At 38.7% G+C, this 17,277-nt stretch overlaps 1 protein-coding gene across 1 annotated transcript; it reads left to right on the top strand.

The window, feature by feature from the left end:
- Positions 1-2,400: 2,400 nt before the first annotated feature.
- Positions 2,401-16,156, top strand: LOC135461436 (uncharacterized). The gene is made up of 7 exons (XM_064738542.1): positions 2,401-2,802; positions 10,280-10,459; positions 11,804-11,994; positions 12,762-12,949; positions 13,614-13,885; positions 14,475-14,730; positions 15,907-16,156. Exons 1-7 carry the CDS (start codon positions 2,401-2,403, stop codon positions 16,056-16,058), a joined length of 1,641 nt encoding a protein of 546 aa, XP_064594612.1. The 3' UTR covers positions 16,059-16,156.
- The last annotated feature ends 1,121 nt before the right edge of the window (positions 16,157-17,277 follow it).

Below are 17,277 nucleotides of genomic sequence, written 5' to 3'. Positions count from 1 at the left end.
ATGTTTGAACAACATGCATTCAAATGAATTCATTACAGCCATGATTTACGCCCTCTTTTATATATAGGCCTATATAGAGCATATTTAATCATAAATGTATATTTTATTTCTATTATACCGGTCACAAATACAGATGTCCATCTTACAGATAGGTCTACCTAATTCACGGCCTTTGTATATGAAATTTAAATCACGTCTATGTTTTCTCATGTAGGTGCTTTAACTCAAGGAAATGCGACGTTATATATGTTATACACTTCGCACAGTAAATGTCGTTTTTATCAAACCTTTGATAACATCCAACTGATATACCGCACACATTACTTTAAAGTAAATAAATAAGTATATAAATTTATAGTGAAATACCGGTATACTAAAAACTCGGCATAAAAGTCATATAAGGCGAGATTTGCATGTTATTTGTATAGACACCTCTTCACGTACGCGTCAGTCCTACACTCAAAACATTAATCTGTTAATTTTAACAGAAAGTCTGTTGTATGAGTGATGTTAGAATCTATATACTGTTATCCTGACATAATACGGTGTCATATTCAACATAATATCCTGTTAGTCTTATAGAACATGTGTGTTATATTTAACAGAATAATCTGTTCAGTTTGTTGCAATACCATCACTCAGACAACAAACTGTTTGTTAAACTTGACAGTGATTTATTGATTGATTGAGTGTATTGCAGGAAATAACGTTGACAAACGGCGTAACACATCAAATGAACTGTATTCCCCCCCCCCCCCCCCTCCAAAAAACCCCCGAAATTAACCGTAAATATATCATGCGTTTCTCCAGTATGTAACGACGGACATATTCCGTGATGATAGCGTGTATACCTTCGAAAACCCTAACAGCATGCAAGCCTTTGTGTCAGCATGCTGTAAGGCGCGACATTGACCCCACTCGCTTGCTTAGCATGGAGGGTTAGCGCTCTCCTCTCGCATCGTGCCATTTTACTGTGACTTGTCCATGTGCCCGTCAGACCGTGAGTACGTGAGTAACATGTGAGTACAGGAGAAGGTGCGCATTGTTTAACAGACCCTGATCTTTGGCTGTAGAACAATATTCTTTTCCAATTCAGGTAGAGCATTTTCTTTTTCGATATGTGCTAAATGCAACGCATCCAACTTTGGTTAAAATAGGTGAAAACAAAGCCTTTTTTGCTGGCTTAATTGTTTGACTGCTTAATGTTAATCATAATTATATAAAATTACATGAAGATAATGTATATAAATGTATGATTATAGCATCTTATACATGTGTGTAATAAATATCGCCAATAAAGCTCAACTTACAATTTGAACTTTTAATTGCACTTTTCTCGGTCCTTCTCCCTATTTCACAAATAATAAATACATTTTAGATTCAGTTTTCAAGGTTTTTCTGATGTTGCTTACACCCAGTTGATATTTTCTGCTGATATAAGATTGCATACACTAAAAAAATTCATCTGATAATTTTAACAGAAAATCTGTTGTCTGAGTGATGCTAGAATGTATTCTGTCATATTCAACATAATATCCCGTTAATCTAATAGAATATTTATGTTGAGTTCATAGCATATTTGTGTTATATTTAACAGAACAATCTGTTGCAATAGCAGAACACATTCTAGCGTCATTCATAAAACAGACTTTCTATTAATATTAAAAGATTTTTTGACTATTATATATGCCCTGCTCTGAGCTGGGATTAAGCCGACACTGCAATAAAATATATAGGGAGAATTGCAGATGAAAGTTATTACAGCTGGAGTTCATTTTATAGAAATTAGTTTTCGAACTTCATGAATGTACATATAAACTTCGTGTACACCCCCTTATATAAAACTTTTTCTCAAACACTGCATGGCTTCTGCTGAATATTGAGGCGCCATATAAGCTTGTTGCATATTCTGTTCACGGAAGGTGATTTGAATTCGTTTGGCACCATGAGCTTGCACAAGATGAAAATATAAAGGTATCGCATATGATTAACACCAAACATTAACAAAGAAGAGGATGCCGATATTGGTACTCGTTAACGGAAGGTGATTTGAATTCGTTTGCATCATTAGCTGGAACAGGGTGAAAATATTCGTGAGGAAAACCTGATTCAGTCTCCCGTAGTGCCTATAGTTAAACTTCAAAAACGGTGAAACGTTTCTTCAGATCGGAAATTTTGTTATAAGGCGCCGTTGATGTTGAACAGCCACACGGTTTATGGACAATGAAGTCCAAATTTAGTTGTGGCCGTCGCAAATAGATCCGTTTGTTCAAACAAATGGTGTGCTGAACGTGCACAGTGGTTGGGAACTCCTAAGTGAGTCTGGCGATTCCGTAACAACCCCCTCCAGTTTTGTATACCGTATACAGACGGACAGGAGCTAGGACTGAAGACAACAACATGGGTTATCACAAGGAAGGAAGTTTAGCCCTAGCGTTAATATTACAATTGTCACTCATCATCGATGGTAGACACAACACAGGCAAGCCTGAATACAAAACCGTGGCCGGGCGCACGCGCGTCAGTGCCGATTCTAAACCGGTGGAAAAAGACAATTCGTCTGCCTGTTGTAGTCGCGGGCGCGTCGCGAATTACGGACCAACCGTGAACATACAGCACATCAGCCAATCCCAGGGGATCTTCCCTCAGCTGGCAGTATTCGCCGACAGCGCCCACAAAAGATCCGAATGCGGTATTGGTGCCCTGATGCCATGGCTGGAGAAGCTTTACATGGTCACTTACCTGTCCGTGCCCGATGGTGGGAATGGAACCGGTCTCTATTCCATTGACAAAAACATGCAGGTAAGATGAAACAGGGCTTTTAAACCAAACTCCATAGTTTAGCAATCACCTTTTTAATACAAAAAGCTGGTCTCAGATTACATGTACGAACGGGTCGTGGCCGAGTGGTCATAAAGTGCTTGCATGATATTCAGGCGCTAGGACACTTGGGGTGCGGGTTCGGTCCCGGCTGGGAAGGATTTTCTCCTTCACTCGCTGTCCTTGGGTGATATGTAATATGATGAGAAAGTTCGTCAGCAACATGCCAACGTCGTTGAATTACCCTGTACTCTGATTTCCCAAATCCATAAATAAACGATTGTCATCACACAAGTGAAAAATGCAGTGAAATTACGAAATAAATCAGTGTATGTAAAATACTGTGTGGTTTGATCTGGAGAAATGTACTGACGAGAAAAGCAAAAGAAGGGAATACCCTCATTTTCAAGTCGTTGTGCATGAATTACACCTGCAATTTTGATCTTGTACCTTCCTGAAGAGAACTCAAGTTCGAATCTACAGCTGAAATACAAAGATGTAAAACTTGAAATGGCTTTCTAAAATTTCTTCTTACAGCACTGAGAAGTTCAGTGAAATATCTATATTTAAGACAACTCTGTGGTAAAATATTTTGCACGGTACAAATGTGTGGTCACTTCCCAGGCCTCTTCAACCTTTAATCCGTATATCATTTTGTTATAGAATATAAATGAATAGTAAATTGTACGCATGCATGTAGTATGTTTCTATCAGAGCTATAAAATCAAGGCCTGTTTTATCTTAACTGAGGGTAACAGTTACTGGGTTTAAAGCCCTGCGTAATCTCAGAAATAACTTGAAATAACTTGACTTCGTGGTGTCTTCTCTTGACATTCAGCATTTAGAGGTCATGGTCAAATCAATGTCAACCTACGTCAGGTATAGCTTTCTCTAAAGCTATAATGTGTGAACTAAAGGTACACACATTAATTGTAACTAATTTACACAGGCACGTTAATGTGTACATTGCATATAAATCTGGGTATGCCAAATTGTGTACCGCATATTTGTTTACCTTGCATGTGAGCTACTTTTACACTCATGTACGAAACAGTACACATTTGCTTTTCGAGAGTATACTACCTAAAAGGTTTAAAACAGAACACACTAACATGACTTTGCCACCTGCTAGACATTGTAGTATTGCTATAGAGATATAGTTTGGGAGATGTACGTGAACAGACATAAAATGTTAGCAGTTGTCCCTGTCTAATGTTTTTACAGGAGTATGTTAACCTAGGCTCCACAACAGAGATTAGCGTCAATTATAAAGGACGTTCTAGGGCAATAATCTCAAGACTAATTTCCAGATCAACCTGCACACAAACCACTAAAGAGCCAGCAGTACAGTAACAGTACATATAGTAAGGAAGTAGGTCGGAGCAGTTTTACAGTGACACCGGGAAGAGGGAAATAATGGTCTAGGCGTAAAAAATCTATCCAAACCATGATAGTCATCGTCAACGAAAATATGAACCTCGGGTATCTTTGATCACAGCTACCCATATACAGCGTGGCGATGCATATATGGCCCTCATATAATCTCGGGGTTACCCGGATTTAGACAAATCTTGTATGATGCCAGTTTATAAGCTGCCGTTAATCAAAATATGTTTCTCAGTTAGCCTCAGGTTACTCGGAATTACAAATCTTATATCATAAGTTGTTGTTATAGCAGCTGTTATCCTCCGTGGCTCAGTTGGTTAGCGCGCTAGCGCAGCGTACGTAATGACCTAGGAGCCTCTTACCAATGCGATCGCTGTGAGTTCAAGTCCAGCTCATGCTGACTTCCCCCTCCGGCTGTACGTGGGAAGGTCTGCCAGCAACCTGTGGATGGTCGTGGGTTTCCCCCGGGCTCTGCCTGGTTTCCTTCCTCCATAATGCTGGTCGCCGTCGCATAAGTGAAATATTCTTGAGTACGGCGTAAAACACCAATCAAATAAATATAAAAAAAATGATCACAGATATTAAAATATCCAAGGTGGAGATTTTATTCAACAAGATACATAAACGCCCACATATAACCTCAGGTCACTCGGATTTACACGCTGGGTACCATTACCTATCTAAAACATGTGAGTCCAAGTGGTGTACTCTCATGTTCTTTTCTATATTACATCGCTGTATCTGCATAGCTATGCTCATATAAAGCAAAGAGTTAGTTCACAAGCACATCAGCTAGTGTAACAGTAGGAAACGATGTTTTCTCACTCAGCTTGGAACATACTTTTTAGGCAGGAAGCTTGTTTCCTTTATGAAGTAGATCGCCAGAAGATCGTAGCAGGATTCTGCTGGTCGACTAAGCATCCCCGAGGCCTGGTCCTGGTGATTGTATGTTACATATAAATGTGATAACAACACAGCATTTTGAGTAATTCTAGTGTGACGGTTTGCCACACTATCGTCTCTGCTCTGGTCTTACTCTCTATGCTGTACGTCTTTGACTATATTCTCTCAGCGCTGTATTTATTTATTTATTTCATTGGTGTCTTACACCGTACTCAAGAATGTTTCGAACACGATAGTGGCCAGCATTATGGTGGAAGAAAACCCATAACCAACCGCAGGTTGTTGCCAGACCTTCCCCTTACGACCGGAGAGGAAACCAGCATGAGCTGGACGTGAACTCACAGCGACCGCATTGGCGAGAGGCTCCTCGGTCATTGCACCAAACTGACGTGTGATGGCTGGGAAATAACCGGTGAAATACGGCCTCTTGTCAAATTACGTCAGTTAGGCTTTTATTCTAACTGTCCATGTAAATGCGTAAATAGTAGCATTTCCTAAATTCCTAGCATTTCTCAGTGTGGTAGAATCTCGTTTTATACTCCAAGCACATATTTAGTACTGCTACAGCAGCTTGTGCATATTTGCACAAGAAGTTACATTTTAAAGCCTTGTCGTTTTAAAGCATTAAAATATATTTTTTCTAGGCAGTGGTGTTTTCCCTTGTTAAAACAGGATAAATTTATGAATCTGCTAATTGTCGTTAGCGTGTGTATACATCAAGTATATTTATATACATGAAATACGATTAAGTATAGGGCCTGTATCAGTGAACCGCATATCTTGGTCGTGTGGAGCCAGGTGTATCTTTTTATCTGTCAGTGACCCCAGGCATACAGCGTACAAATGTGCAGACAATCTCAAGGCTGAGTGCTATGATTTGTCTGAGTTGTGTACTCAAGAATGATCACGTTCATTGGCGAGGAAACAGGGTGAAGCTTGAAGAAAACCGGGTACACATGTGGCTCGGAAGAACTCTGGTAGAGTTCAGAGGAAATTGGGTATAACCCAGAGGAAACCAGGTACAGCTCTGAGAAATCCGGATATACTCTGAAAAAATCGGGCAGAGCTCAGAGGAAGCTGGAAAAAGCTGGGAAAAGTTCAGAGGAAACTTGTTGTAAGTCAGAGGAAACCAGGTAGACCCCGAAAGAAACCGGGTATAGCTCGGAGGAAACAGGGTAAATATCGGAGGAAACCACCGCGCCAAGCTAGTACACCTTATTGGTGAAGGGAATGACTACCACTAAAAGGCATAATGCAAATCGACATGCGAGGTTCCCAGTAACATTGAAAGTATACAATGCATGGTATCCTATATTTTGTTAATAGCTCTATAACTACAGTGTTAATTAGTCAATTTATATAAACTTTTTCTTATTTGTGCTCTGTTTTGACACATTTCCGTTTCCGTTAATTCCAAATTTATCTCCAGTTTATCGGAAAGGTCAAATGGCTGCAAACATCCAAAAAGCAAGTATATGTGCTACCTGACCGATTTTTTGTAACTAGGTCAGAAAAACAGCTTGCAAAGATTTTAATCACATCAATGCATGTTAGCTATTTTTTTCTGTTTATATATATATATATATATTATATATATATATATATATATATATATATATATATATGTACACATGTGAAGACTTGTCAGCCATTATGAAGCATTTCAGCATTGTCCAGAACAATCAGAGTATAAAACTGTTTCAAGCAAAAGGTGGCCAAACTTTGCAATGGCTGGATATAGGTATATATTTTCTATTAGTACTCGGTTTATTTCAGTTCATCAATCGCCGGTTACCAGTTTGGACTCTACTGAATGCTAAACGCTGGTTCTCTGACAAACAGAAGTTGAAATAGGACTCACAAGCCAGACAAACATGGACGTTAATCCGACCACAGTCGTTAATATGTACAATGCGCATTAGAAATAAATAACTATATAAACATACATTTATCCACACAACGCAATTGACAACGCGGAGTTTTCCACAGGCGATAGGAAGTTTCTTTGGTTTCAATCATAGCAAGAAAACACTGCCCGTGTTCCAGACACCATGAAGGCAAACTCTATGAAAATAAACTCCGATAGCACATGATAGTGAAACAAAGATTTATTTATTTCATTCATTTGATTGGTGTTTTACGCAGCATTCAAGAATATTTCACATATGAAGAGGAAACCGGACAGAGCCCGGAGGAAACCCACGACATTCCGTAAGTTGCTGTCAGACCTTCCCACGTACGGCCGGAGAGGAAGCCAGCATGAGCTGGACTTGAACTCACAGCGACCGCATTGGTGAGAGGTCTCCTGGGTCATTACGCTGCGCTAGCACGCTAACCGATTTGAACTTGAATGAAACAAAGACAAATTAGAGAAAAAACGCAAATCAGTTTATACCATAGTGACGATAGCACCAGTTCTATAAACATAAAGAAATGAAATATATACATGTGAAGAAAACAAAACAACAAATAAATAAAATAATAAATATTAATTATTAAATTTAATATGAAAAAATTTAAATCTCCAGCCTAGAGGAGACATTGCTCTTCTAAGATGCCTAAATGAGCAATAGGTTATCATCTGAGAAATCTATGGAATCGCAATATTTTTTTACTTATTTAAGTGTGGTACGATCACGTGACTCTTATAACCGCAGAGAAATACCCAGTTGTATAAAAAAAAGTATATGTATATATGAAAAAGGCGAAAATGAAAAAGGAGTTGAATGTGGTTAGAATGTCATCCCCACAGAGCCGCAGAGCGCTGAGACGAGCTCTATAAATAGATGAGGAAAGCATGACAAAACGTTGAGAACAGATGTAGATCTGTGCGACTAGATCAGCTATATTCACACCTGGTGAGACTAGCTTACCACAACCTACTATATAAATACACCTAAGAATGGTGTGCTCTGCGGGGGGGACACAGACCTCATAACTAAAACCATTATATACCATCTGATATTTCCGTTATGTTGTGGTCTGGTCCGAACTATACACATAGATCGGACGGCAGGGGAAGTCTTTGTTTTTAAAATCGGGTCAACAAGCGACACCTTAAGATTTCGTGTCAACAGATCTTTGGTGTTAATGATGATATATGCATATAGTCCATGCATGTAGGTTAGGTACTGAGGTGTACAGTAAGTCACTAACCTGAACCATGGGCGGTTAAATACTATAAAGATACGAATAGTCTCGGAGTCAATAAAAAAGGGTAGTAAGAAAGACGATAGTAGCCGATTAAGGGGAATCATTGTGCAGAACACAGATGGCTTATTAGCCAACAATATAGCACATTCGAATCCAGGTCCTGCTAAGGCAGTTTTTTTGTTACGCGTTTTTGAGAGTTATGATACTTATTTTTGGATTCTGACGGCCTTTTTCTATTAAAGAAATTGAGTACGAAAACACGAACCATTGCATTTTATAGTATAAAAAACACGTTAAGTCACCGAAGTGCCACGCAGGGTAGATTGACCAGACGTTAAAATAGCATCTTTTTACATGATATCCAATGTCTTCTACCCACTCTCCACATCTCCATACATTGAATTTATATTTCATAATATCTTCCTTTTAATTCTATGTACAAAGAGACAGTGGTTTCCAAAATGAAAGTACGAGCTCTGGTCATGTAAGGCTATGTTATGAAAAAGTATCGAAGGCCGGCACTCTATCGCTGTCATATCGTTAACATTCCTATTTACGGCACATTACGACATTTTGTAACATATTTAGCGCGATGTCGTCTCATGAAGTTAAGAGGACAAAATGTGCATGTAACATACATAATGTGGGAGGTGAGGTATTACAAAATACATGTATATGTCACAATACCGTGATATGGTTAAAAAAAAAATATGGAACTTTTGGCTTGACCCAAAACAGTGACATTCTATATGTTGACAACAATGTCACGATGTAGTCTCGCATTGCTAAGACAAAATATGGATATCTGAGAGCCCTTGTGACTTTGCTAAGAGATGAAATATTGATAATAATTGTGATAGCTCGTGCGGCTTTTGTTTTGATACAAAATATAGAAGGATATTTTTCAGCTTTTGTGACTTGAGCTAAGGGACAAATGTTGTAGACATTATTTTGTCTAGACACTTCTGACTCAGTCAACTTGCTGTAACAGGAGCAGTTGGGCACTTTGATGACTAAGGTCGTATGCTGGAATTCGGACTTCGCAGTTTCGGTTGCGGTTTTAAGTCAGGCGGTTTGCTAGGTACGTGGTTAAGGGCGGTGATAAGCTTCGGGCTCTACAGTGTATAAGTGAAATATTAATGGGTGCGGCATTAAATCCACATCAAGGAAAAAAATACATCAAATAGATTCCAGTTATCTGAAATTCAATCATTTAATACTAAAATGTCGATATTACTGCCAAGATATCAGAAAATCTAGACACACTGGCAATAAAATATCATGCTTTTGACCTTTATGAGCGATGAGTCAAATGTTAACTCGGGATGTGTGTCAGATATATACGGTTAGACGTATACGTTTAATGTTAGGGGGCGTGTTATTTGCTACTATATTTAAGCATTTACACGAAGAGTTAGAATAATACGCTAACTGAGGTAAATTGCTAATTATGACAATGTCGCCGCTGCTCTGGTTTTACTCAAGTCTTTTATTATATTCTTCATTTTGAAAGTAGGATTCTGCTGGTGGACTAAGCAACCCCGAGACCTGGTCCCTTTGCATGGTTTTAATGTTATATGACTTATGAAGTTTTGTGAAAGTGACCCCACTTTTTCCCATACGTACAAACCGATATGTATTCGAATTTCAGTTGCAATCGGATGCCAATATATATATATATATATATATATATATATATATATATATATATATATATATATATATATATATATATATATATATATATACATCTGAGTGTTCTTCGACTAAAGCTGCACTGAGCATACAGTAATAGGCTTCGCATTATCACTGCGTTTGTTATTTACCTAATTCTGATTAAGCTATGATTGGGCGTATAATTTGCTACTATATAAGGATTTACATGGATATATATTATATATTATTATTATCATTGTTATAGTTATAATTTTATAGTTATAATATAGTTAAAGTATATAAATCAATTATTCAGTGGTTTAAATCTGTGCTTGGTGATGTGATGCTGAATTTGTTACAGTTGACCAAGTTAGCCTCTCACCAGTCCACATTTGCCAACCGGTTGATCCACAAGGAAACCAGCCAGATTATCATCGGACCATGGATCATCGACAGCAAGGAAACCATCCGGACGTTCTCTCAACTACTGCACGTGCGGATTACCGCCACGGCTGAGCACATGGAGGCTCCAGAAATTCAGGTATAATATCGAAGTCCTAACCCCGGGATCACGAAGCAAACTTAACTCAAAGATCTGTCTCAAGTTTAAGACAGCTACGGTATATCTCAGGGCCTGACATTCTAGCTGTTCTCTTCCATACCTATTTTAATGTGCTAAGCTATTGCCGTTTTGTATAACGAAGGCCCTAACCAGAACAGAAACGCACCTACACGTACACACCAGTATTCTAATTCCTTTGGTTGCAATTTACCACCAATCTTGGACACTTGGTAATTTTTTTTTTTACATGAACTTTCTTTATTCTTTTATTTTTGTATATATATTTGCATGTTTTTCAGTGCAATTACAGACAAAAGTTTAAAATATTTTTTATCTGTGATGTGTGAGAAGTGTGTTCTGATTATTACCACGAATGGGGCACAGCTGTTTATGAGTTGTAGTGTACTGCAGTGGTTTGGCACCATGCGGCGGGTCCACTATTTGCACTGTTAGAGTTGTTCCCCTTTGCTCGTTGATCAAAATTGTCCTCTCGTACCCACTTGATCACACTGAAAACCTAATTTCGCTGGAAGTAAAACAGAAGTCATTGTGGTTTTGAGACTCTATAATAGTGTTAAATTTATCAAAGTGTTCGTGAATTTTAATATACTGTCGTATACATGTACACTAAAAAGAGGAGAAATCATAAAGATGTTGAAAAGGACATATATAAGGTTGTTATATTTGAATATAATTTTACATGGCAGAAATTTGGGACTTGCATCGCATGCATCCCATCTCATATAGAGCACAGTTCTTCATAACTGTGTTATACTTTCATCATACCAAGGGGGATAGTCTCAAATACCTACCAAGCGTGCAAGCGCGGCGCAATAACCCAGAAGCCTGACACAATTGCCGTCCAGCTGTGAAGTCAAGTACAGCTCATGGTGGCTTCCTCTCCTGCCGTGCGTGGGCGGATAGTCGTGGGTCCCCCCCCCACTCCTCCGACTCTGCCTGGTTTTCTTCCACCATAATGCCGGCCACCGTCGTATAAATGAAATATTCTTCAGTATGGAGTAAAACACCAATCAAATACAAGTAAATAAATAAAATTACTCCTAAAAGACAAATCGAAATTAAAATGTTAAAGGCCACATTCACAGGTAATATTTCACAGGCTTTCATATGAATTTTGCATCATTTATATGTTTTCTCTTCTAATAAAAATGATGAGTCAATTCGTACTGATGAACACCTTGCAGAATAAAAATCGCCATGACATGACTGCAAAACTTCCAAATCGGCAAACTTAAAGTTTATTCATTTTTATTTTGTTTAAAGTCAACCTATCGGCCAATTAATCGATCATTTACTTGCCAGGTGTACATGTTAGACATGGACGGTCCATTATGGGAATGTGACGTCATTCGCCTGAACTGCAGTCAGTTATACAACCTTGTGGACGAACTAAAGATACCGTTCAATCAGCAGCCTCATTTCAAAGCGGCGCACACGATGAACGGCAGGCTAGTGGTGGCAAGCAACACCTTCGATGAAAATGACCTTATTGGGTATGGACCGTTTCCTATAATATAAAAAAACAACACGTACAAAGAGTGAAAACGAAACAGCGGCGACTGTTTACGTGGTAGCTGACAAATGGTCACCGGTGGAGTCAGGCCTCTTGTCAATCTTTCTCAGGTTAATTTTATCCTAACTATTTCTGTAAATGCTTAAAATTGTGTAAATTATTTGCAATTTATTACACGTCACTGGTCTGTAATTACTCAAGATGTTGTGTTGTTGCGATATGTAATATGCAATCAGATTAAAACAAGCCCATGTTGGGTCATGCCAAACACTTGGCGCTCAGCACTTAGAGGTTGGAGCCAGTGAACAGGACTGGCTGGTCCGGTGTCAGTATAATGTGACTGGGTGAAGTGTCACGTCTAGTGTATTCGGCATGATACCTCGGTAACACTTTAGCGGCTTGGACTCAAGAAAACACAGCATATGTACACACACCTAATGACTCCTCAGCGTCACATGGCTGAAAAATTGTACGACGTAATACCCAAAGTAAACATACGCACATAAAAGAAGGTAAATGTGAAAAAAATACAGTGATGTTAGCTGCAATTTATTAGACGCCACTGTCTAGAATTACTGAAAAGTGAAATGAGATTTACATGTATATGCTTATAGTTTTAGACCATTTGGGCTACAATTCGAAAGACTTGCCAAGTGTTATTCTAAGATAAAGACATGAAAATTTATCTGCGTTTTGAAACTGGAACATAGTCTTTCTCAGTACTTATGTCTTGGAATGCCGGTACAGAGAGCAGCACGGAGGCAGGCTGGCTGAGTGGCAGGGGACGGGAAAGGACTGGACCATCTTAGAGAACACTGCTTTTGTCGAGGTGACGGGCAGGCGGAACCTGGGTCAGGTGATCTACGCTGTAGGCTGGGATCATCGTTCTGTCATTCTCAAGGTCTTCGACGGCCAAACTAGCGACTCACAGTCAGGTTTGTGACAGAATCAGTGCAGACATGAATCACTCGTGTTAACGCGTGCGTGCGTAAACGGTTAGAAGTAACATCCTGCTTACCTGAAATTATCAATCGGTCGCACGATATATATATATATATATATATATACATATATATATATATATATATATTCGGTCCTTCATTGCTTTTTATGAACGTTTCGTTGCATCTGCCAAGGGGATTACTTGTGTGTCTGTCCGTCAGCATGGATTTGGAAGAAAGTTTGTGTACATGTTGATCTCGGGGTAAGAGGCAATCCAGTAAATGTTGGAGACGATCTGCATTTGGACCGGGTTCAGAATGTTATTTACCGAATCTTCTCTGTCCACCTGTAGAACTCAAATGCAGAATTTTGTACCTTTATCTGTAATGGAGGGATTTGTAAATTTCGCTGTCACGGTGTTTTATACGCTTTCAGTTGGCTTTCTGATTTGTTACAGGTCTTCTTTTATTTGTATTAAACATTTCTCCTTCCAGCCAGACTAAGAATAAGCTATGGAAACGTCTGCTGTTGCTTCCCCGTCATTGGCTTTATCATCGATTTTAGTCCATGGGTCTACAGTTTCTATCGTGAAAAGAAACAAGATAAACCTGCGAAGCCAACCCAAATTTAACTTTCGAAAATGTTTTACATTCACAGATTCAAAAGACCCTTTAAATCGCGGGTTGTGGAAAACGTACCGCTTGCCTAAAGCCAGTCATGCTTATGATCATTTGTGGCAGACAGAGTGGACGAGAATACGAGAAGTGGAGACGGAACGCTATTTGATGGACGCTCATGGAATGTTCTATGAGTTATCTCCTCTTGGTTGGGCCGGAAGTACTTGGGGCATTCGGCCTATCAGCCAACATTTGCGTATAGTTCCGGATTTCACGTCATATCGGGGTTTTCTGGTTCTTGGTGGAAATCAGGTAAAATTTTCAATCCTGGTTTTGATTTTAACACGACCGACAAAGGATACCTCCGCTAAAGATACATATTTAATTTGAATCAAGGAATTCACTTCACTCCATGCTAATCCGCGCGAAATGTTGGATGAATATCGGTTGAGAACGTCAATTGCTGCATGATATTGTTTTCTGCTCAAGTAGTATTATCCGCATCTGATAGCTACTGATCGATGCTTTTAATATTTAGTCGGGCAAATCTAACTAGGCGTTCCAACAGACATTCCGATACCAGTCATCAACTATAATGGACGCTCTAAGAAAAACGAAATCGCAAGATCAATTTCCAAGACACCGCTCAGCACAAATGTAATGTATGTAAATTCTAAGGAAGTCTGCAGAGAGACATGCTCCCAATATCACGCTAAAATGTTTAAAAATATCGACTTCCAGGAAGTTGATCCTTCTGAATGACTAAGTGTAAATATTAGAAGACTAGTCTAAAACCTCTAACTATTCAATCGTTTAAAAATATTAACCATTCAGTTCGTATCATTATAGATTTCGTTTAGTATGTTTAGTAGGATATTTAATATATTTTCCATCTTTCCAGGTGTCAAGTATATTTGACAGCAATGTCGTTACCGGACAATCTCAGTCTGGTTTATGGTTCGGCAAAACAGATGATCTCTGGGCTTTTGGGAAGCCACAAGGTTGGGGAGCAGTTTGGCGGCGAGATAGAGTTACCAAAGGGAAACCATCGGATCCTTTTTTGATGACTGGATTTGACAAAAAGGTCGTCCATTTTATTGTACATTCTGATAAGGCAGTGCATTTTACAATAGAAGTGGACGTGACAGGTACTTCAGGTACGGATTTATTTCATTTATATTTTCCTGATTTACATTTCCCTGTATTGTTCTAACAATTGCATTAGACAGTAAACAGCAGTATCATTTCAGCTATACGTCACCTCTTCATTTTTATTTTTTCGGCCGTAATATAGAAGCTTCATTTCTTGTCTTATGAAAGAATACAGTATGAAATGTAAAAAGATTCAGGGACAATTTATACAACGCAAACAATTTTATCTGACATAACTTTGTGCTTCATTCAACACAGTAATGTGTTACCCCAACACAAACATGTGTTAAATAAATCTGAAGTACACATGTTCGTGTTACAAAAAATAAAACACAGACAAGACCTTGTGATAATATAAAATAGGTAGAAAATCTTGTAATTTAACGCTATTTCATATCAAATGAAGACGTTTAGGTGTTGTGTGCCGCATTGTTAATTTTAAAATCTTGTAATCTAACACTATGCTACAACCTGTTTGCAATCTTCACGTGGCGTAATATTTTGAGATTCGTGTCGGGACTCATACTTTACATCATTTAACTTGACTGTATTGTTTTAACTCTTCTAGAAAATATCAACAGTGTAACATGTGTGTTTCACGAGAGAGTATGGAGTGTGTTGACTTTTTAGATGTTGGGCGAAGGTCTTACGTACTTCATTTTACATCTCAAAACCATAATACTTCTTTCAAAAGTAACTTATTACGTTTTGAACGTACTGTAGTCGACTGAAATGTTAAAAGAGTGCCCACTAGAAAACTTAGCTCACCATTTTTCGTTTTGTGGGTAGTATTTTATTTTTAGGATTGATGCAACGATCGGTCAAGCAAAATCTGATATATGGCAACAATAGCTCACATTTAATGGTTTACAGAAAATTTCAGACTCATACACCGTATTATATATAGTGTTAAAATGATTCTGAGATTTGAAAACGTTACAAAGCGACAAACATTATAAATTTTATGACTTTATTACCGATTTTGAACGGCAAGACGTGCACAGACGATGGAGATGTTTTATGAAAGGTAATTATTATATCTGGATTATTCTAAAATAATAGCAACAATTTTTCTGGATTTGCACTTCTTTATTTTTTTCCAAAAAATCTCCAGTAGAGCCTCTGTAAGTAAATAATGAATGAAAATAAATAACTAAATGAAAATGGATGTTGTGTTTCAGGTCAGCTGTCAGGTGAAGATTGGCAGGTGATGAGGCGACTAACAGTGGACACATACGAGTACTACTCATTCCGGGACGGTTTTACTGCTCACTGGGTCAGAGTTGTGGCCAATGCGGATTGCATGGCCACGGTCTACTTCATGTACACGTGATCATGAATCTTTCCCCATGGACGCCGGTTTGCGCATGTCTACCGTTCTCAATGCAAGAAGGTTAAACGTATAACAGTTTTTGTTACTAATATCAATGAGCTTCACCGAGGGCGTGTTGGGAATTGGGAGTAGTAGTTTAGACACTTTGATTGCGGAGTTGTATTCCAATAGCATCTGGATATTGATGTTACTTGTGTTTGAATGCGTCTAATCTAAGTGTAGTCTACTGGCTGTTTGCACCCATGCAACCGATTGGCGTCGATATCTCTGTGGATTACAGTGGATTACAGGGATTTAAATCTCGAACTATTGAACTTCACGATCAGATAAAGTAAATGGAGATTGTCGTATCCCCATGTAACTTACTCTAAGATGCGTTCCAGTGTGAACAACAGTGAACATTCGAGTTCTTTTATCCTACTGTATTTTGTGATCTGTCAAAAATATTTCGCAGCTATTTTTTAAAATTAGCCTATATTTACTGTAACATGGACGTCTGAAACAAGTTTGTCAAGTTGTGTAAAATGGATGAACGATGGAAAAATGTGAGGAGTTGAACGATTGTGAATTAAAAAAGTTCCTGGATGAAAGATGTGCCATTAAGTCTCCGGAATACGATTAGAAAGGTGATCGGTAAATTAGTATTATTTTTTAAATTTTATTTGATTGTTGTTTTACACCGTACTCTCTTATAATTTCACTTATATGACAGCGGCCAGCATTATGGTGGAGGGAAACTGGGCAGGGCCCAGAGGAAACACACGACCATCCGCAGGTTGCTGTCAGACCTTCCCACGTAGAGGAAGCCAGCATGAGATGGACTTGAACTCACAGCGACCGCATTGGTGACAGACTCCTGGGTCATTACGCTGAGCTCAACACGTGCGACCGGAGAGGAATCCATCATGAGCTGGACTTAAACTAACAAGCGACGGCATTGGTGGCCTCCAGTTAGTTTTAACAATAGGTGAATAATATTTTGGACAAGCCACATGGTACAGTATGGGCTTTTTTTTTACCTTAAGCCACAAAGACACTTTCCTATTAGATTAAATCAGCATTTCCCGTTATTTACACATTCGTGATGTGTATATTCCGATTTTGTATATCGCAAAACTCCCTGTCCACGGCTGGGATTGAAAGTGCACCTCGACCATCTACTACTACTAAACGACGACTTGCACCCCTGTGTATACAAGCGAAATGTTAAACGCTTGGC

This window comes from Liolophura sinensis, chromosome 1, assembly GCF_032854445.1.
Source record: "Liolophura sinensis isolate JHLJ2023 chromosome 1, CUHK_Ljap_v2, whole genome shotgun sequence".
In the NCBI taxonomy this organism is placed as follows: Eukaryota; Metazoa; Mollusca; class Polyplacophora; order Chitonida; family Chitonidae; genus Liolophura; species Liolophura sinensis.
Note: the sequence above shows the minus strand (reverse complement) of the source record. Positions and strands in the feature narration are given on the sequence as shown.